Below are 21,214 nucleotides of genomic sequence, written 5' to 3' on the forward strand. Positions count from 1 at the left end.
AAAACAGAATGCACAAATGGAGCGCACACGGAGAACAACAGAAAGTCGCCCTCTGAAGGAGTAGCGTGTCCCGAGTTGACGCTTTCTCCAACTTCTGGGAAGGTCCTCCAGCCCTCCCAGCCTCAGAGGGTCTCAGCCACCTCTCAAAAGACTGCGAAGGCTGAGACCTTCACAAAGACCCCAAGCCCCAAGGTGGGGGTTAGGGATGACTTTTGGTTTGTTTGGTTCTGTTTTTCGAGACAGCGTTTCTCTGTGTGTTCTCAAGGCTGTCCTTGAACTCTCTCTGCAGACCAGGCTGGCATCGAACTTATAGAGACTCACCTGCTTCGGCCTCCTGAGTGCTGCGACCAAAGGCGTGAGCCACCACCGCCCTGCTGGTTAATGATGGTTATATTTTTAAATATTTATTTATTTATTTATTATGTAAACAATGTTGTGCCTGCATGTACACTTGCATGCCAGAAGAGGGCACCAGATCTCATTATAGATGGTTGTGAGCCACCATGTGGTTGCTGGGAATTGAACTCAGGGAGCAGTCAGTGCTCTTAACCTCGGAGCCATCTCTCCAGCCCTAATGATGGTTATTACGAGAGGAATATCAGATAATAATATTCTACAGTGAAGACATCTCATTTGCTTAGAGTGTAAATAAATACTTTGCATCTTAATTTCACAATATAAAATATTGCTCCTCATAAAGAAAAACTGATCATCATCAAATGACTGACCAAGTCGCTAATGAGTCATTCCTAAAGAAAAATAAAATAGTTGTGCCTGGTGTAGTACGCATGCCTTTAACCTCAGCCCTGGAGAGGCAGAGGCAGGTGGATCTCCGTGAATTCCAGGCCAGCTTGGTCTACAAAGTGAGTTCAGGACAGCCAGGGCTACACAGAGAAACCCTGTCTTGAAAAACTAAAATAATAATAATAATAATAATGTCTAGATTCCTTTACACCTAATGAGATTTAAGGAGTTATAAGACTACGAATTTTCTGATATGCCATACAGCTTGCCAGTTTTTGCACCGTCTAAAATATTAGGAATAATTTAATTATATTTATGGTCATCTACATATCTAACACTATGACAGCCCCAGGACAAAGCCATATTTATAAAAGTGATCTCAACAGTCACATAATTTCATTATACTATATATAATTTTTTATACATAAGAAATAAGAACTTAATGTATGAAACTCTCAAAGAATAAATTAAGTACTATATTCAAAAGAAAAAACTTGCTATGCAGGCCCTTACCATTGGAAGATATTTTACGACCTGTCTCATGAGGGGCTGGAAGGATGGCTCGGAGCACTGGCTTCTCCTCCAGGACCCCTAGCGTCCACATGGTGGCTTATAACTAAACCACCGCTGTAACTCCTGTCCCATCAGATCTGTTGCCCACTTCTGCCCTCCACGGTTGCTAGGCACAAAAGCGGTACAGACGTGCATGCAGGTAAAACACCCTTACGCGTATAATAAAGATTAAGTATTCATCTTATGAATTTCATTAACTCTACAGGGAAGTAAAATGTCACAATCATAGTTTGTTTGCAAATAGTAAAACTAATCGTGGCATTAAAATAATTAAAGCTTGGCTAATATTGCATTATTTAATTCTCCCGCTAGCCAAAGGTAGGTGTTGTTTTCTCCATTTACAAATGAGGAAACTGAGGCACTGAGAGTGCTACGTAGCTGTCAAATCCACAGGGCTGGTAGACAACAGGTTTAATTCAGGTTGGCTGTTCTAGAGTCTTCATTCTTGTTTGTATATTTCGAGACAGGGTTTCTCTGTGTAGCCCTTGCTCTCCCAGACTCAGTCGGTAGACCAGGCTGGCCTCGAACTCTCAGAGATCTGCCTGTCTCTGTCTCTGTCTCTCAAGTGCTGGGATTAAAGATGTGCACCACCACACCTGGCTAGAATCTCTTAAAGAAAAATGTCTTTAACCGTGAAATATAATTCTTACTTATGATCTCAAAAACTCTGTATCTTTTAAAACTACTTTTTAGTGCCTGTCTGCACATATGCTTGTGTGTACGTGTGTGTAGTATGTGCGTGCATGTATAAGTGTGTATCTGTGTGTGCATGTGTGTGGTATGTGTGTGCATGTGTGAATGTGTGCCTACGTGTGTCTGGTATGTGTGTACATGTATGAGGGTGTGTGCCTATGTGTGTGGTGTGTGTGTAGCTCAGAGGACAACTTCTGAGGTGTCAGTTCTCTCCTCCGACCTCTTGGGCCCGGGATGGAGCTCAGTTGTCAGGCCTGGCAGCAGATGACATTACATTCTGGGCCACCTGGCCAACTTAGAGTCTGGACATCACACGACATTATACAGGGAGACAACACTTTTCTCTTTCTGTTTTAGAGACAGGGTTCCTCTGGGTAGCCCTGGCTGTCCTGGAACTCGCTCCATAGAATAGGCTGGCCTCGATCTCACAGAGACCTGCCTGCCTCTGTTCTGGGTCTAAAGGCGTGTGCCACCATGGCCTGGCTAACAGTTTTTATTTTCCTACATACTATTCCTTGCAAAACCGTGAAACAGCCACAAGTGTGAGTAAGCAGGAGATCTGCAACCGCATGGAATATACATGGTAGGTATTTACTGAAGAGATGAGTCTACAGAGAAGGTTGCAGCACAGCCAGGGCTACCCCTGTCTCAAAAAAAAAAAAAAAAATCAAAGGATAGAAGTGTGCCTATGCGTTTCTATTTAAATGTTAGGTCTAGAAAATGAACTAGACTATCAGCAGTGTCTCGGGGACTTTGGTGACTCCCCTGCCTTGTTTTTACATTCTTGGGCACCACCCAGGGCTGACGGGGTTAATCAACTGCCAGTGTCCATTATGGGATAACTTAGATTTCCTTCAAATTCATATACTGAAGTCCAGTAGGGGTCTTTTAAAAAGGCAAATTCAAATGCAGTCTTCAGAGTGGCCCTAATGCAATACAATTTGTGTTTGTATGAGGACATTAGAACACAGAGGTATGGGAGATCCAGAGATTTAGGAAAACATGCTTACAAGAAGCAACGAGGATGGCAAATTTGAGAATTAATAATTGAAAGAAACTAAGAACTTTCATATTGTTATTATGATTATGTTATATGGAACTTATCTACCTATCCTTTGTTCTATATTGAAGCTTTGAGTTCCTTTATTTATTTATTTGTTTATTTACTTACTTACTTACTTATTATACAGAACACCAGAAGAGGCACCAGATCTCACTATAGATGGTCGTGAGCCACCATGTGGCTGACTAGGAAGAACAGCCAATGTTCTTAACCTCTGAGCCATCTCTGTAGCCCAAGCTTTGAGTTCTTGTGGAGATAAAACAAACAAACAAACAAACAAACCTGATTTAAATTAAAAAATAGGCTCTCACAGGTTCAAATAGTACCCATTTTGAGAAAAAGCTAAAGTGCATGAAATTATTTCGATAATTATCACTACTTATTTAATTTATAGATATAAGTCTAAATAAAGGGTTCAGACATAAATATCACATTTTAACTTCCCATTTTGTATCCTTAAAGCAACAGTTTCTGGAACCCAGTGAAAATAAACTATTTTTTTTCCAAAACAGAGTCTGGCTGTCCAGGAACTCACTATGTAGACTAGACCGGGCTGGCTTTGAGCTCAGGGATTCATTGGCCTCTGCCTCTGCCTCCCAAATACTGGGACTACATGGGTATACCACTATGCCTGACACAAAAATAGACTACTCAAGTAACTATTTCTGAAGGTTTTTTTTATAGTTCACATAATCACTCATATAAGAAGAGTGCCATGATTTATTTTTGAATGTAATGTCTTTATTGTTGAAATAGTTACTAGTTTACTTACACAATAAAAAATAAGCAAGGCACTTCATATTGCCTTCCCAATACGCTTTCTCTGGCCTGTAACCTATCCGCCTGGGTTTGCTCGGGATGAGTCACAAAGCATTGCAGTCCTATTTTCAGACATTTGGGAAAACAGAAGAAGTCCTTCCTGTGAAGCCATTTAAAATAACTAGTGTGGCTTTCTTCAGGAAGGAAGGATGCTATTCAATGCCAGGCCATCACAGCAGCCACCACACAGGTAACAGTTTCTTCAAAATGCTTATGGCTAAGTTTATTTTCATTCAGTACATTAAAGTAACACTGTCAGTGACCTCCATGGAATTTCATGGGAAATAGGAATTAGTGAACTTTGTCAAAGCAGTTTTTTTTTTGTCTTCTCCTTCAAAAAGTCATAGCTGTCTGAACATAACTAAAAGGATTCTTTCCACTCTTGTCGTACAAATTGATTGCAATCTGAAAAAGCACTGGTTTCTTGGACAATCATTTTTCTGCTTTTTGTCCTTTGGTTGTTTAGGTTTTTTTGTTTTTGTTTTTTTGTTTGTTTGTTGTTGTTTTTTTTTTTGAGACAGGGTTTCTCTGTGTAGCCCTGGCTGTCCTAGAACTTGCTCTGTAGACCAGGCTGGCCTCAAACTCACAAAAGACCCACCTGCCTCTGCCTCCTGAGCACTGGGATTAAACCCACGTGACATCACCACTGGCTTGTTCTTTTTAAAATATAGAAAGTTGCCGGGGTGCATTGGCCTGTGATTCCCGCGCTCAGAGAGGCAGAGGCAGGCAGATCTCTGTGAGTTCAAGGTCAGCCTGGTCTACAAAGCAAGTCCAGGCCGGCCAAGGCCTACACAGAGAAACTTGTCTCAAAAAAACAAAAATAAAATAAAATACAGAAAGTTGAAAAAAAATATGACACACTATATTGTAATCCAGTAAGGAGAAAGAATCCAAGCGATTGGGAGATTGAGATTTTTCAGGTGGCAGTAACTTTCTGGATTTGTTTCAATGTTTTCTGTGACAGATGTGAACATCTTTGCTGTTAAAACAGATCTCACTTGTATGTAGTTAGTGTGCCACAGACTCCATGAAGCTCTAAGACGTCTGTCAAAACATACCTGAACTCGAGGTTGCACACCAGTAACTCCAGCACAGGAGAGGCTGAGGCAGAAGGACCACAGGTTCACAGTCGGCAAGGGGAAGTCCTACTTGCTTGGCTGGAAAACTGAAAGGAACACATCTTCACAACTTTAGAGGCGACAAATCTTCATCTCAAGTGACTTCTGGTCTCCTTCAAAGAATGTAACTTCATGTGATTTGCATAACCCGATTAAAGTTCTATTGTTCTATCTAACCGCATATTTCTTACAATATGGTGAGAGAACTAGGATTTAGTGATGCTGAGCGATCTGATATTTTAAAGCTAATTTTAAGGTAGCGTACACTATGAGTTTCATACGTATTACAGTTACACCTTGACCCTAATTCGTTCTCCACCTTTCCGCCTTCAACCCCACACCCCACCCCTTCCAAAGCGCCCTGCTTCTCTTCCTCTACTAAACAGACCCTCTCTCTGTTTTGTGCCCCTTGTATTCCATTACTCTGTACGGGTCCCCTTTTCTTAAAATCTTTCTGCCCTATGGTGAGAGCCTTTCTATTTTCATCACAGACGCACACGCACACACACTCACACACACTTTGGTAGAGATGTCTGAAGCACCGACAGCAGCTGATGTGTGGCAGTAATTTGTCTTCCAACCTTACAGTTCTCCTCCTAAAGGTGAGGAACCAAACACCCTCTCTTTGGTTAGTGTGGAGCTAGACCTGCGTCATCTGTTGGGCTCTCTGTAAGATGACGCTTTACAATCCGTTTTATTGTTAATCATACGTTGCTTCTTAGAGAAAAATGTGTTTCCTTTTAAATTCTCAAGTTTGCTTTAGCCCCAATGGATTAACTTCCCCCAGCCCATTTTAGGGCCCCTGGAAACCCGGTGCCCCTGCAAGGCAGCCAAGTTCAGTGCTTTGGGCGAGGTGGGCTCACAGTCTCAGTGGTCCTGGAAGGGAGGGGGGCAGAAGCTCTGTGCCCTTCTGGGGTCTCCGAGATCTCTCCTACAGCATCCCTAAATAATGACCTTCCCTTTGTTCAGTCATTCAACAACGATCAATTTCAGCTGCCCTTCTCTCTTTAGAAAACCCACTGGAGTCTCGTTTTCTTTCTTTCTTTCTTTCTTTTTTTTTTTTTAGCTACTGGTTATTGACTTTCAGGTGGGCACTATGACAACGGCCTGGAGATGCTGCAGAACAGAAGGTGGAGAGTGGAGTGTCTGCAGAGTGGAGTGCACAAGGAAGCGTGGGGGAGGCCAAAGCTGTCGGGGAAGCGAGTCAGGGCCAGGGCCAAAGTTTATCTACACTGGAACCCCGGCCCCACGCCCTCAAGCCCCTACCCTTGCTGTCTCCTGACTCCAGGCCAGGGCTGGGAGTTCTCTGGGCAACTTTCTACAGGAGGAAAGTACACAGAGATGTTGCTGCTCCTCTGTGGTAAAGTCAGGGGGCTTCCGGTCCTGCATTCCTCCTTCACCCCTCCCAGGCAGGGCCGTGATAGACAGCTGGGCTCTATTCCGTGTTTCAGAGGCATGAATTTTCGCGGGCGTCCCAGCCCACCAGCGCCACACTGTGGCCCACAGTGAGCACTACAAGAGTGGCTGGCCTAATGGATGGGGCGGGGGAGGGGACAGGGGCTAGAAGAGGGGCTCCAGGGGGCCATCAAGGCACAGGCACTGCACGCATGGTGTTGGTGAAGCCAGAGCCAGGGCGCCAGCCGTTCAGCGCAATGACCACATCTCCCTTCTTGAAGAAGCCTCGGGCCTCGCCAACATTCATGACTAAGTTCACACGAAGGTCAACATCCTCGGTCCAGGCCTCCCGCACCGCATCCTTACACAGCACAGCGAAGATGCCACGGTACAGACGGGCCTGGCGAGCTGTGTGGGGGTCGCGTGTCACAGCAATGATGGGAGCACGATAATGGCCCGACTGCCCCACAGCGGAAGCGTCTGTGGGGTCGCTGGTAACGGGCGCCCAACGGCGAGTTCCTCGAATGGCTGCAGGTGGTGGATGGCAGCCTCTGAGGCAGAGGCTCATGCCCTCAGGTGCTGCGTGCGAACAGCCTCCAGAGGGTAGCTCCTCTGGCTGTTTCTCCCGTCAGCAGGATGCAGCCTGTTCCATCCAGGACTGCGCTGGCCGCATCACTGCTCTCAGCACTGGTGGGCCACGGTCTCCTGATCATGCTCTCCAGCATCTGTGTGGCACAGATGACAGGCTTCCCACGTCGGTTGCATCGTCCAATCATCTGAGGCAGCATGACCTCTGCAGGAATCACCACGAGCCACCATGATCCCATCGCTGGCCTCCAAAATCTCACCAAACCTGCGGACGCCTTCACGGTTCCGGATTTGGCTGGTGACCTGATATTCTTGCCCTCCTCTCCCAGGACATTCCTAACCTCATCCACATCGGCTGCTCTGCGGATGAAGGATGCAAACGCCGCGTCCACATCCTGCTCCACTCCAAACTTCAGACCCTGGATGTCCTTTTCTGACACGGCAGGGAGGTCCACAGCACCCCCTTCTTGCTGGCCAAGGAGCCACCATCCTCCACCTCCGCCACCAGGAAGTCAGCGCCTTTCTCCTCCACCCGCAGTGCAATGCGCCTGTCGTCCACGCAGATTTGCTGCCCGCCTCCACCGCCTTGCGGATGCTCTTATAGTTCAGCCACAGGACGTTCTCCGCACACTTTTCCACGGAGGCGTTGTCCAGGGTGATCTTCAGAGCGGCTCCCTTCCTCAGCTCCACTTCCGCAGTGCCGCTGCCCTTGATGAGTCCATTCCGGGTCTCAGGTCCCTCTGTGTCCAGAGCCACCGCAACAGGCCGGTAGAGGATGGGGTCAGATGCGAAGCTCTCCGTGGCTACGTTCTTGACGGTCTCTGCATGGTATTCAAGAGATCCACGTGAGAAATTCAGACGAGCCGCATTCACTCCAGACACAATCATCTCCAGCATCTCCACAGGACCAATGTACAAATGATGCCAGTGCTGCGGGCCGCGATGGGCGCAGAGTCAATGTCCAGGCAGCGCCTGTGTGCCAGGAAAGCTTCAGCTAAGGCTGCTTGGAGCTGCGGGGGCTGAATGAAGGCAGTCCCTGCCTCGCTGTGTGGCTTCGGCATGGTGCTTGAGGTCCTCGGGGGGTACTCCCGAGTCTACCTTGAATCTCATTTTCAACTCTTGACACCGGGCCCTGTCACAGCCTTAATAACGCCCCAGGGAGGCGGGAAGACGAATCACGCCTGCGACCTACTGATTACAAGACGCCGTCCCTTGAAGGGGCTTTAAGTTTGTTTGGACGCTTTTGAACCGGAGTCTCCCTATGTAGCCAGCCCGGGCTATCAGGGACCTTGCTATGCAGCACAGACTTGTCTCGAACTTGCGACCTCGCAGCCTCAGCCTGGCCAGAGCTACGGAGACTTACGTGGGTTCCCGCGGCGGTCTCCAGGAAGGATGCTCGGCGAACAGTAAGCACAGCCACGCTGGACAGTTCCTGTGCTCGGGACAGCTGTCTACCGCGACGGGCTAAGCTCTCCCCAGGCAGCCGGAAGCCAGCATAGCGCCTGTCTGAGGGAACAGGTCCCTTCCACTCGCGACGCGAGGAGGCTCGGCAGCGGCGCCGGCGCTTAGCCTCGGGGCCTGGTTCCGGGACTCCACTGCGGAACTACAATTCCCAGTATCGAAGCTACCCGGGCTCCCGGAAGCCTAGCCTTGGCCGACCGGAAGCAGCTGAGATCCAGCCAACAGGCCTGAGGTTAATTCAGCCAGGAAAGGGGGCGGGAAGGGCTGTGGGGCACCTGTCAAATCGCCACCATGAACGTGGTTTTTGCGGTGAAGCAGTATATTTCCAAAATGATAGAGGACAGCGGGCCCGGCATGAAGGTACTTCTCATGGATAAAGAAACGGTGAGTTCGCTTTTGCTCACTATTTATGCAGGAAGCGCTCCCTCCCCTAGAATTGCTGGGCCGGTTCCACTGTAGGACTTAGCATTTCACTAATGACGATGGTGAGTTCTGTCTGGCACTGGAAAAGTTGTGTACAGCTTTCCCAGTGGGTGTGAAGTCTAACAGGCTCTAACTCGTGCCAAGAGACTTCTTTTCTTGCACCTGAAAGAGTGTCTGCCAAGACATTGTTATTGGTGGCACGGGGAAGACTTGGCAGAGTTTAGGGTGACCCTGTCATTTCACGCAACGTTGTTTTAAAAAGTTAATTCTTGGAGCTCAAGCTGAAATGACAAGTTATGTTTTTGGCCACAACTTAAAAAACAACAAAACAACAAACCTTTAAAGGAATGGAGAAAAATCCTCCTTAGAAGTTTCTGAGTTGTTCCGTGTTCAGAGAGAGTAGGTTTGCAGTAGGTTTTCATTCTAACACATTACAACCTGTTTTGGCTATTCGGTAAACATGATTTTCTATGCTAGCATTTAAGTTACCTAGCCAAGTTAATGGCAAAAGGCTTGACTATCGATGCATGCTTTTCTTAGTCCTGGGTAGCGTAATTTTAGTCCGTTCTTTTTCTTCACAGACTGGTATAGTGAGTATGGTCTACACACAGTCTGAGATTCTTCAGAAGGAAGTATACCTCTTCGAACGAATTGATTCTCAAAATCGAGAGATCATGAAACACCTGAAAGCAATCTGTTTCCTTCGACCTACAAAGGTACCACACAACCTGAGTTGCCATCTTCCAGGCAAATGCAGAATACTGATCTGATTTGTGTCACCATCACTTGTGGCATCATAATTATCCTGTTTTGTTAGAGTTATGACCTTGCCTCCTTTCCTTTCTATGCCTCAGTTCCCCGCTGAAAGCCAGGCTTTCCTTCAAAATAATAGTTTCCTTTACATTAATAGCCACTGACTCTGGGAACCTCCATCCCTTTTGGGCTACACTGATGTCCATACCTAGCCCTGAGCGTTACCGTCACTTCTCTGTTATCTGGCTTGAATCCTCATCATTTTATTCCCATCTGTGCTTAGGAACAAACCTGTCTTTACCATAAAAACAATGAGAAGTCATTCAGCGATTCCTGCAGTGGCTCAGTTTTACCCCTCAGTTAGACCCAGTGGCCTAGCAGGAAAAGGCCTTTCTTCTGACAATTTGCTCTTTCTTTACATACTAAACCCTGTGCTCCAATTCTAGTCCTGCACTCTAGCCAAAGGGTTGTTTTTTGTTTGTTTGTTTTTTCCGTCCCTCTATATGTTTATTCCTGTCACATTATCTAGAGGTTCATAGGCTGTTTCTCTGCTTCTGTACAGCACCTTGCACATCGGGCTTCAGTGCCATTTCTACACTAAAAGTTTATAGTTGGGATGGGGTGGGATGTGCCACACGCTGCATGCGGAGGTCAGAGAATGACTTTCAGGATCTGGTTTGCTCCTACCTTCTAAGTCCCAGGAATCAAACTCAGGTGCTCAGGCTTAGTGGTAGACATCTTTAGCCATTGACCCCTCTCCTCTCTCTGACCCCCTTGTTTGTTTGCTTTTGTTTTGTTTTGTTTGTTTGTTTTCCAGACAGGGCTTCTCTGTGTCGCCTTGGCTGGCCTGGACTTGCTTGTAGACCAGGCTGGCCTGGAACTCACAGAGATCTGCCTGCCTCTGCCTCCCTGAGTGCTGGGGTTAAAGGCATACACCACCCCATTTGGCCCCTTGTTTTAAAACAAACAAACAAAATGCTTTCTTCTTATTTTTTTGATATCGTATCTTTTTGCTTTTGTTTTGAAACAAGGCCTCACCCTGTAGTCCTAGCTGACCTGGAACTCATGCTGAAAACTAGACTGGCCTCAAGTTCCTGGCCTCTGCCACCAAGAGCTAGTATTTTAAGTGTCTGCCACCATGCCTGGCTTTATTTCCTCTTGTCCCACCTCCATGCTTGTCCACTCCAGTGTGCTTTTATTACACTTGCACATTGTGGACTTTCCCCAAATGCGAACCTGATCATGTCACCCGGCTTGAAATCTCTGAATGACCTCTTGTCATTTTTATGGTTAAAAACAGACTCACTCCTTGTTGACGGCAGAGTCCAGCATGGTCCAGGTCCTGTCGCTTCTTGAGTCCTTTGCCACTCTGCACCTTGGCTACCCTCCCCTTCAGTCCACTTACATTCTGATGTTTCATCATGCCACATGGCCTTTGCATGGACTCCTCCCACTGCCCTGGAACTGCTTTGCTTCCTCAAGCAAATCCTCCCTGTCCTAACCCTGCAGGTCAGACATCCCTCTTCTAACCAGCACCCCAGTCCCCTCTGGCCTGGTTACAGTTGAGGTGCGTGTTTGTTTTCAGACAAGGTGTCACTGGAGGCCAGGCTGGCTACCATTTTGCAATAATCCTGCCCCCACCCCCTCCTCTGCTTCCTGAGTTGTGGGATCACAGGCCTGTGATACTTATTTGACAAAGTTATATGGAATTTGTGCTAACTCACCTAACACAGTAAGCTCCATGATAGCGGAAATCGTATCTGGTTGTCCATCTTATTATGTGCCCACAGTGACTGCTATATAAAAGATGCTTAAAAAACAGTTGCTAAATTAATGTAGGTTTTTGTACATCTCTAGCTTTCAGACATGAAATTTTGGTCATCCCAAGGGGTCTTAGAGATGACTTAGTTTATTATTTCCTAGCATAAAATGAGATCTCTGTTATAGCTGTATGCACTCTCATGCTCTCTTGGCTTCACAGTTTTGATCTTTATACCTGACCTTATAAAGAAGTAATGTTAGACTTAGATTACTTGTTAGAAACGGTTTGTCCTTACGATTATGAAGTGAACTTGACATGGTAGCATGTCTCTACAGTTCCAGCGTTTGAGCAGTGGAGGCAGGAGGATCAGAAGCTCAAGTCATCCTCAGCCACACAGTAGGGTTGAGGCCCACGTGGGACGCATGATAGTCGTGTCAAACAACAAAGAGCGAAAAAGGGCTGCAGAGTGGCTCAGCAGTCAGGAGTACTGGATGCATAATCCCGAGAAGCAAAGTTTGGACGCCAGCAGCACGTGCTTAGCTGGGCATCCCCGCATCCTTTCATCCCCAGGCCCACGGGGAGTGGAGACCAGATGTCTGGGACTTGCTGGCTTCCAGCCAGGAAATGGGGGCCCTCAGCTCAGGGAGAGACCCTGTCTCAGATGAACAGGAAGAAAGTGATAGAAGAGGACACCCAACACCGTTTTCAGGCTTCCGGTACATGTACACTCACAGACACACATGCACACACAGACACACATGCACATAGATAAATCTCCTAATAAATGTTTATGTCATAAAGGTAATTTTCTATAGCTTAAGTGGCCAGTAAAGCCCTTTTTTCCACTGAGGAGGCACTGCTCACTCCTGCTTCTTTGCTCGCTCGCTTTCAGACACGCTCTGGCTGTGTCACTCAGGCTGACTCGTCCGTCCTCTTTGTTCCCGTCTTCTGAGTGCCGGGATGTGTGTGCAGCACTATCCGCAGCCTCAGTGAGCGCTTCTTAAAACTACTTTTAACACTAATGTCACGACTTAGACAAAGTTTAAAGTGTTTAATTTAAAGTAGAGGACCAGTGGCACAACCAAACAGCAGAGCCTTTTTGCCGCTGCAGGTTTTAGAACTGGTGTAATTTGAAATTTAACCATGTGTTCTGGTATCAAAAACAGATGAAGTGCTCATTAGATGGCCTGTGATTGGAATTCTCATGTTTTTACTATAAAAAGAACTGGGCAGGAGGGATGTCTCCTGCTCTTACAGAGGACTTAGGTTTGGTTCACAGCACCCATGTTGAGCAGCTCATGACTACTTGTAACTGAGCTCCAGTTGAATCTGATGCCTCTGTTCTCCATGGCCAGCTGTATGTGTACACACGGACACATACACATGCAGAGACACAGACACACAAAATGTAAAGCTTGAATCTTAAATGGACTTTTTTTTTTTTTTTTTTTTTTGCTTCTAACATGTACTGTTTTATTTTAAAATACCGTAATTATAGAAGGGGTCTTTTTTTTTTTTTTTCCAAGACAGGCTTTCTCTGTGTAACTTTGTCTATATAGAAGTCTAAAGCTGATCCTTACAAATATTCCACAAACACTGTAGTTGTGAACTCTTAGACCTCGGTTAAGTTAAAAGCCAAAGTGAATATAGCTAACTATATTTTCTCTTGTTTTTAAAGACTACACACATTCTGGTGTTCTGAGTAGGAGATTTGATCAGATGAATACAATTTACTGATAAGCAGCTTGAGGCCGATTGTGGTTAGTAGCAATTTTAGCGTGTGTTCTTTACTTTTACATGAACTTAACTAAGATAATACAGATCACGGATATTTAGCATACCCGCATATATTAAATTGTGGGTAAGATTCTGATTAATGTATTTCTTTTTTATTTGAAGCCTTCGTTACCATTGTATGTACAATCTTGACCTCAGCATACTGTCAGACTCCGAGTAAATCAGGCATGATGCTCACTGATTTTTAAGGTTACACTCACGGAGGTCACAGCGCAGTTCGCAGGAGCCTGTTCTCCCTCCCGCATGAGGATGCCGGGACTCATCTCAGGTCATTAGACTTGGCAGCGAATGCCCTTATCTGCTGAGCCATCTCGCCAGCCCTTACTCCTTTTTACTGAAGTAGTTCTGCTCATGCTCTGCTTGTTCTTTGTCTTCTAGGAGAATGTGGACTATCTGATTCAGGAGCTCCGAAGACCCAAATACAGTATATATTTTATTTGTAAGTATGCTAGCTCATTTTTTTTAGTCGTCAATGTATGTTCCAGCTAGTCTAGGCTATTGAGTAACTTGTGTCATCAAGTTCATTAATTCATCACTTAAAAGCTTGTGTAGTCAAAGTACTAAGAGTATTGTGGGAGTTGGGCACGGCAGCATATGCTTGTAATCCCAGCACTCTGGGAAGAAGAGGCAGGAGGATAACTGTGAGTTCAAGGCCAGCCTGGTCTACGGAGTGAGTCTAGGACAGCCAAGGCTACTGAGAGAGACCCTGTCTCTAAAAACAAAAGTATGTGGGGACTGGACAGATGGTTCAACTGTTAAGAACACTGGCTGCCCTTCCAGCGGACCCAGGTTCAATTCCCACGACCCACACAGGTGGCTCACAGCCATCTGTACCTCCAGTTCCAGGGGATCTGATGCCCCCTTCTGGCCTCCTTAGACACTGCATATACTTGGTGCACAGACATACATAAAATATACATACAATAAAAACGAATAAACCTTTAAAAATGAACTAGTTGCAACCAGTCTCTTTCTGAAATCAAAGAAATACTTTTCAGTCCTCAGTGATTGCTTAGATAAAGTTCTACTTCATTTTGCATTTTAAAAGGCTGACTTATGAGCCAAAAGTTATAAGCAGCCAAATTTCCTGTTCTTCCTCCATATTCCTGTTCCACCTGTGAATTGAGGTATGGAAACTAATTTGTTTGGGGGGAGGATATGCCGTAATCACTGGATAATGGAAAGTATGTCTCCCCCTTATGAACTCATCCACTCGTCTTTACTGTTTTATGTGGCGCATGAGAGGGCGCATCGCCAAGAAGTTATCTCTTGTGCGCCCGCATGGGGTGTGCAGGGGGGAAGTCTGGAAATGAACTGGGTTCATGCCTACTCAGTTTATTTGGATTTTTCTTCCATTCTGCTATGGAAGTTACAACTGTTCTCCTCTGGGTGTCACTGTTGCTCTTTGTAGAATTAGTGAAGCCTGGCGCTGGTTCCATAACTAGGGAGCAAACTTAGCACCCAGAAAGGAGGATGCTTAGGCCTGGTGTGGCGGTGCAGCCTGTAATCCCAGCACTCTTGAGGAGAGGCAGGCAGATCTCCACCATCCTCATCTACATAGTAAGCCAAAGCTACACAGAGAGACCTTGTCTCAAAAAAAAAAAAAAAAAGAGACAGAGAGAGAGGAACATAGGACATTTGAGAGTTTTTGTTTTGTTTTGTTTTAACTCTGGGCATTTAGACCATTATCTAAGATATATTTATATATTTCTTTCACCATATATTACTATTTAATAATAGCAAAAATTAGCCAGGCAGTGGTGGCGCACGCCTTTAATCCAAGCACTCTGGAGGCAGAGGCAGTCAGATCTCTAAGTTTGAGGTCAGCCTGGTCTACATAGTAAGTTACGGGACAGCCAGGGCTACACAGAGAAACCCTGACTCAAAAAACAAAAACAAACAAACAAAAATAATAATGATGCCAAAAATTAACTTGAAATAATATTTTAAATTGTATGAAGAGCTGTCTCATTTTATTTTATTGCACCTTTACATCACTTAACAGGTAAAAATATTTTAATAGCTTCTCATCTTTTCATTTATTACATTAATAATCATAGTTTTATTTTTAATTAAACTCTTTGAAAGTGTAGATTCACATGTCTGATGGTGTGTCATCCGCCCCACCCCCCACATAAGCTCACATGTTGAAATGTAATCCTGCTACGACAAGTTGAGATGGGACCTGGAGTGTGCTCGATGGGTTAGCGTCCCGAGAGTGAGTCTGCTGAAAAGCCAGTAAGGCCAGGCGTCTCTGCCTGTTGCCATGTGAGGCCCTGCACTGCACACTGCCAAGGGGAGGCCTCTAAACTTTGGGCTGGAACCATGAGGCAATATAGATCTCTTTTCCTTCAAGTTACCAGACAGTGATACTGTGCTCTTGGCCCAGAGAATAAACTACAGTGACACGCAGTTTCAAAGCTACAGAGAACCAAGTAGGCCTTTAACCCAGTCTCCCCTCAAGTAGCACCTAGCATGACAGTGTCAGTGTCACAGCCAGGATGTTACCCGGGACACACCCAGGCAGCAGAGCCTTTCCGTCCCCACCAGGATCCCGTATGTTGCCCTTTTATTGACCATATCCACCTCTACCCCCAACTCCACTGTCGGCCCTGGGTCTCCATGCTTCCTTCTGTAGCCTTTGGTGTTCTAGGAGTGTGGCGTAAGTGGAACAGCACATCGCTTTGGGGGCTGGCTTTTCAGTCAGCATAATTCTCAGTTGTTTTACATATGAGTTCATTTCTCTTTGCTACTGAGTAGTATCCCGCTGTGTTCATTAGCTCACCACTGAAGGACATCTGGGCTGACCCAGTCTGACTGCTTGTGAGACAGCTGTTATAAACCTCTGGACAGGCTTCTGCATGAACATAGCCTTCATTTCTTTGGGATAAATGACAGCCAGTAACACATGGGAGTGGCGTGTTTAGTGTTTCCCAGAGTAACCATACCGTTTCATGTTCCCACTAGCAACGTAAGGGTAATCCAGTACCTCTGCGTCCTTGCAGCAATCTGGTGTTGGTTCTCATGTTAGCCAGTGAGATAGGTGTGCGCCTCTACCCAGCAGCTTGGTTCTGGAATGAGGAAAGGACATATACACAGATGCATGTAGAAAAAAGCTGGGCTCAGGTAGGGTGTACACTGTGATGGAGCACCAGCTAAAGAGCAGCCGCAAACCTCAGCGAGTTTATTATGTACAGGGAGCAGGGGTGGCCAAGAGGGTCAGCTCAGTGGTTCTCAACCTGTGGGGAGGGCCCTTTGGGGATCAGACACCCTTTCACAGGGCCTGCTTATCAGATATCCTGCAGATATGTTTACATTACAATTCATAACCGTAACAAAGTTACAGAAGCAACAAAAATAATTTTAAGTTTGGGGTCAGCACCACATGAGGAACTTAATGGTCACAGCCGTGTTAGCTACTTTCCTAGGACCTCTCTGGAGGAAAGAGCAGCCCCCAGCTGTGTCAGGAGGGGCAGGTGTCAGGTGGAGTCTTTGCACACATGGCCAGCATTCTCTCACCAGAGGAAGGCTTTGCCATCCCTCTGAGCCTTAGGGCAAGGCTTTGCCAATTCTCCGGTGGGTCTGAGGCATTGATCTTTAATGTGCTCATGCCTATGGATAGTCATTTCAGTGTGGTTTTTAGTCAAATTACAATTACAATCTCACAAATATATACATATATGTATATATATGCATACATAGTATATGTAATACATATTATGTATGTGTATGTATATATATATGTTTATATATAAAACATGTTTTCTCTGAGTTCCACGTAATAGAGGCATTCTTTTTCTGAGTTTCTTTGCTGAAAATGGAATGGGGTCATGCAGTAAAAGATCTCATTTCCTCCACACAGCATCCCTGCACAACAAAGAATAGTGAGTCTAGTATTTATAAAGATTGTTTGATTTGGGCTAGAAATCTACAAAGCAGAAGAAAATTACATCAGTACTAAATCCTATAAAATACCAACTGCTGAAATTTCTATGGTATGGCAATCGATCTCAGCATTTTAACTGGTTAACGTAAACTAAATAAATTAGTATTTAGTAACTGTATTCATTACAGACTTTTAGCACAATTTAAATTAACAGTAAACTGGCCTTCTACTCCTGTCATTTTTAATAATTTGAGTCTGCTAAGTCTCTTACTCAGGAGGCCCTTTTTACTAAAGAAAACTATTTTAAAAACTCTGGAAAAAGGTCAGCTGCATATAGGTAAAATAGTATGATAAATCCCAGTGTGTTCAGCCATTCCAGTCCTGTTTGAGCTATGCCACTATCTTCTACCCACTAATATTAAAAAAAAGTCTAAGATGTCGCATAAGTTTTATTTGTCAGTATTTCATTATGCACCTTTAATAGAGATAGATTCATGTGAGTAAAAACGAAAAGGAACTCCTGTTCTCATGGGCTCAATTCAGTGTTCAAATGTCAAACTCTCCTCTCTGTCTCTCTTGCTCTCTTTCTCTCTCATCTTTATTGTTTGAGTCCAGATTAAAATAAGGTCCACTCGTCAAACCTTACTAGTCAATCCACGAGGTCCCCTGACTTTCTGTAGGTCTTCTTCTGGTTTACTGAGGAAGCAGTTACGTTTTCTACAGGCTGCCTCTTCCTGACTTCATCCCTGTCGGGTAGTTCCACAGATTCCTTCAAGTTAGGAATGTTCCTTTATCCGTGAAAATCTGTAAGTGGATGAAGAGCCTGAACACATGAAGTTTTGATCTCTTTTTGGCAAGAATACTGAATAGGTGATGCTGTTTAGTTTCTCTGGTTGTTTCTTCTAGTGATACTGTCAGTGCAACCAATGTAGACAGGTTATTCAGTAGGAGTCGGAGGGGAAGACTTCTAACATTTACATCCCAGGGGGTCTTTAGAGGAAATGTTTCTATAAGATTTTTCTATAAAAGCTCTCCCCTCATTTTTATTTGATTCAACTTCCATATAAAAGAGAGGCTCTCTATGGCCATACCACCCTGAACGCGGCCTATCTCATCGGATCTTGGAAGCTAAGCAGGGTCGGGCCTGGTTAGTAAAAAAAAAAAAAAAAAGAGAAAGATAGAGGCTCAAGGTTTACCTTATTCCCTGTATTTGCCGTTTGAGGTAGTGGTTTGAGTCTGCAGCATCCTCTATGTCTTCAGTGATGGTCCTTTTTAAAGATTTATTTGGGGATTTAAACACATTCATGCTCCTTACTTCAGCTGGAGGTATGTAACTTTGATACATGCTGCAATTCGTGCTAAACTTCACTTTACATCCCAATCATAGCCCCTTCCCTCATCTCATCCCAGTCCCACCTTCCCTCCATCTCCCCCCCCCATGCCCCTCCCTTTGAAGTCCCATCAGGTCTGCCTGGATCCTCTTCCTCTGTGGCCTGGCAAGGCTGCCCCACCAGGGGGAAGTGATTGAGGAGCAGGCAACAGTCCATGTCAGAGACAGCCCCTGCACCCCTTACTAGGGAACACACATGGAGACTGAGCTGCCTATCAGCTACATCTGAGCAGGGCTTCACTGATTCTTTAGGCTTTACCACAGGCCTGTTTAAGTATAATTGCAACAGAACTGATACTCTTTGAGTCAAATGCAATGTGTCTATTTCAGATTTCAGTAATGTGATCAGCAAGAGTGATGTGAAGTCTTTGGCTGAAGCTGACGAGCAGGAAGTTGTGGCTGAAGTTCAGGTAAAGGCGTGGGTCCTATAACATCCTTGCATTGGCCCTGTTAAAGGATTTCAGTCTAAAACTAAGGCAGGTGCTGTCTGATCAGACAAAATAAATGTGCACACACCAGGCTAGGCTTATATTCAGAAAGTTTGAAGGAGGTATTAAGTTGGCTAGAAGGAGAATTCATGGAACCAGGAGGAAGGAGCAGAAGGCTGATTTACTGCTGGGACATTTTCACAGTTGAGGGCACAGTCAGATATGCTCTTTGTTAGTTCATGATAGCTTATGAACTATCATGTTAAGAACCTTCATCAATAAGCCTATGCCTTACTGCAAGGAAGAAGAGTCAAAAGTGTGAGTGAGGTTCCTTCATGTTCTGTTTGAGAGACTCATACTTTGGGAGCTAATAAACAGATGTTGTCACTAGGTTAAAACTGGGAAACTCCTAATCATTTATTTTGACTGCTATATGATATATAGCATTAACACATATGTTATTTTTTCCTTCATGAATAGTTCCGTCTTCTTGAATACATTTATCATAAATATTTGAATATACTTACCACCTACATGAAAAGTACTGTCTTCACAGGCAACATATAAACTAGTTTTGAATTTTTCAAAATGATATTTTAAGTGATAAACATAAAAAGAATGACCCATTTTAAGTCATATCCTCCCACACAAGAATACACTAAGCACCTATAATGATGTAGCCTATAGCAATATATTTTTTTTTCTAATTGAAAATTTACTTCGGTGTATATAGTACACCTTTTTTTTAAAAAAAAAAAGAATATTTATCACTGCTGGTATTTATAGTTAGTTCAATTTCCCAATGCTAACCATTGCTACTCAGTTATTATTTGAACATCTTGTACCTTTTCACCTTCTATGTTCCCATTGATTTCAGTACTTGATAAAGCTGGAGTCCACAGCACTCAGTACAGCTGAAGATTATAGCACTGAGTACAGCTGGAGTCCATAGCACTCAGTATAGCTGGAGTCCACAAAACTCTACAGGTGGAGTCCATAGCACGCAGTACATACAGCTGGGGCCTATAACACTCAGTACAGCTGGAGTCCATGGAACTCAGTACAGGTGGAGTCCACAGCACTCAGTACAGCTGAAGATTCTAACACTCAGTACATACAGCTGGAGTCCACAGCACTCAGTACATACAGCTGGGGCCTATAACACTCAGTACAGCTGGAGTCCATGGAACTCAGTACAGCTGGAGTCCATGGAACTCAGTACAGGTGGAGTCCACGGCACTCAGTACAGCTGAAGATTCTAGTACTCAGTACAGCTGGAGTCCGTAGCCCCCAGTACAGCTGAAGAGTGTAGCACTCAGAACAGCCTGAGTCCATAGAACTTGGTACAGCTGAAGACTGTAGTACTCACAACAGCTGGAGTCCATGGATCGACTGATCTTGATGCTTTTCATTTGCAGGAATTTTATGGTGATTACATTGCTGTGAATCCACATTTGTTTTCCCTGAATATTTTGGGTTGCTGTCAGGTATGGAAGGCAAGGATTTTCAAAATAAGTTAACCAAGTGGAAATTAATTCATCAAGTAACTGGAGTTATAGGAGAAAATTAAGATATTTTCTTTTAATTAACACAAAGGGTCGAAATTGGGATCTAGCCCAGCTATCCAGAACAACTCAAGGACTGACTGCTCTCCTCTTATCTCTGAAGAAGTGCCCCATGATTCGTTACCAGCTCTCATCAGAGGCTGCAAAGAGACTTGGAGAATGTGTTAAGGTATAGTATTTCCTGTTCCTGGTTCTAAACCTCAGGCTAGTCACTTCCCTGTATTAGTTAATTAGGCATGGTGGTGCATGTCTTGGCAGGAAGAGCTACGTGAATTCAAGGCCAGCCTGGTGTCTACATAGCAAGGTCCAGGCCAGGCAAGGATGCATAGTGAAACCCTGTCTCAAAATAAAGATGAGGGGATGGGGTTGGGGGGCTAAAGGGAGGGAGAGAGAAAGAGAAAAGAAAGGGAGCAAAGAAGACGATATGTTAGTTTTATTGGCAAAGAAGTAAACTATATAATTCAGAACAATTAAAAAAAAGGAACAAATTAACACTAATACCTCTAGGTTTAACCTATGACATATTCGTAGGGCTTTGAAATACTTTAGGGCTCAGCTGAACCACTTGTAAAGTAGGGTTTTAGGTCCTAACTTGTTAAACGCGTGCTACAAAGCTTTCTGAAGCTTTTGAACACTTTTGTAGGAGGCCTGTGAGGGTGGGAAAACTGCTACATGAGTTTTTATTTATTTCCTATCTTTGTCATCTCTGCCTGCAGCTAACTGCTTAACCAAACTATTTTTCTCTTTTCTCCTCAG

General features: G+C 44.7%; 1 protein-coding gene and 1 pseudogene across 1 annotated transcript in view; one reads left to right on the forward strand and one right to left on the reverse strand.

The window, feature by feature from the left end:
- Positions 1–3,148: 3,148 nt before the first annotated feature.
- LOC110556659 (pyruvate kinase PKM-like) lies at positions 3,149–8,579 on the reverse strand (annotated as a pseudogene).
- A 72-nt stretch (positions 8,580–8,651) lies between these two features.
- Vps45 (vacuolar protein sorting 45 homolog) overlaps positions 8,652–21,214 on the forward strand; it is a 63,316-nt gene continuing 50,753 nt past the window's right edge. Inside the window, exons 1-6 of the mRNA XM_021650531.2 lie at positions 8,652–8,838; positions 9,459–9,593; positions 13,568–13,628; positions 18,796–18,875; positions 20,312–20,380; positions 20,490–20,627. Of these exons, the coding sequence (XP_021506206.1) occupies positions 8,746–8,838; positions 9,459–9,593; positions 13,568–13,628; positions 18,796–18,875; positions 20,312–20,380; positions 20,490–20,627 (576 nt within the window). The 5' untranslated portion in view covers positions 8,652–8,745. The remainder of the gene's footprint in view (positions 8,839–9,458; positions 9,594–13,567; positions 13,629–18,795; positions 18,876–20,311; positions 20,381–20,489; positions 20,628–21,214) is intronic.

The sequence above is a fragment of the Meriones unguiculatus genome, chromosome 10 (genome assembly GCF_030254825.1).
Source record: "Meriones unguiculatus strain TT.TT164.6M chromosome 10, Bangor_MerUng_6.1, whole genome shotgun sequence".
Taxonomy (NCBI): domain Eukaryota; kingdom Metazoa; phylum Chordata; class Mammalia; order Rodentia; family Muridae; genus Meriones; species Meriones unguiculatus.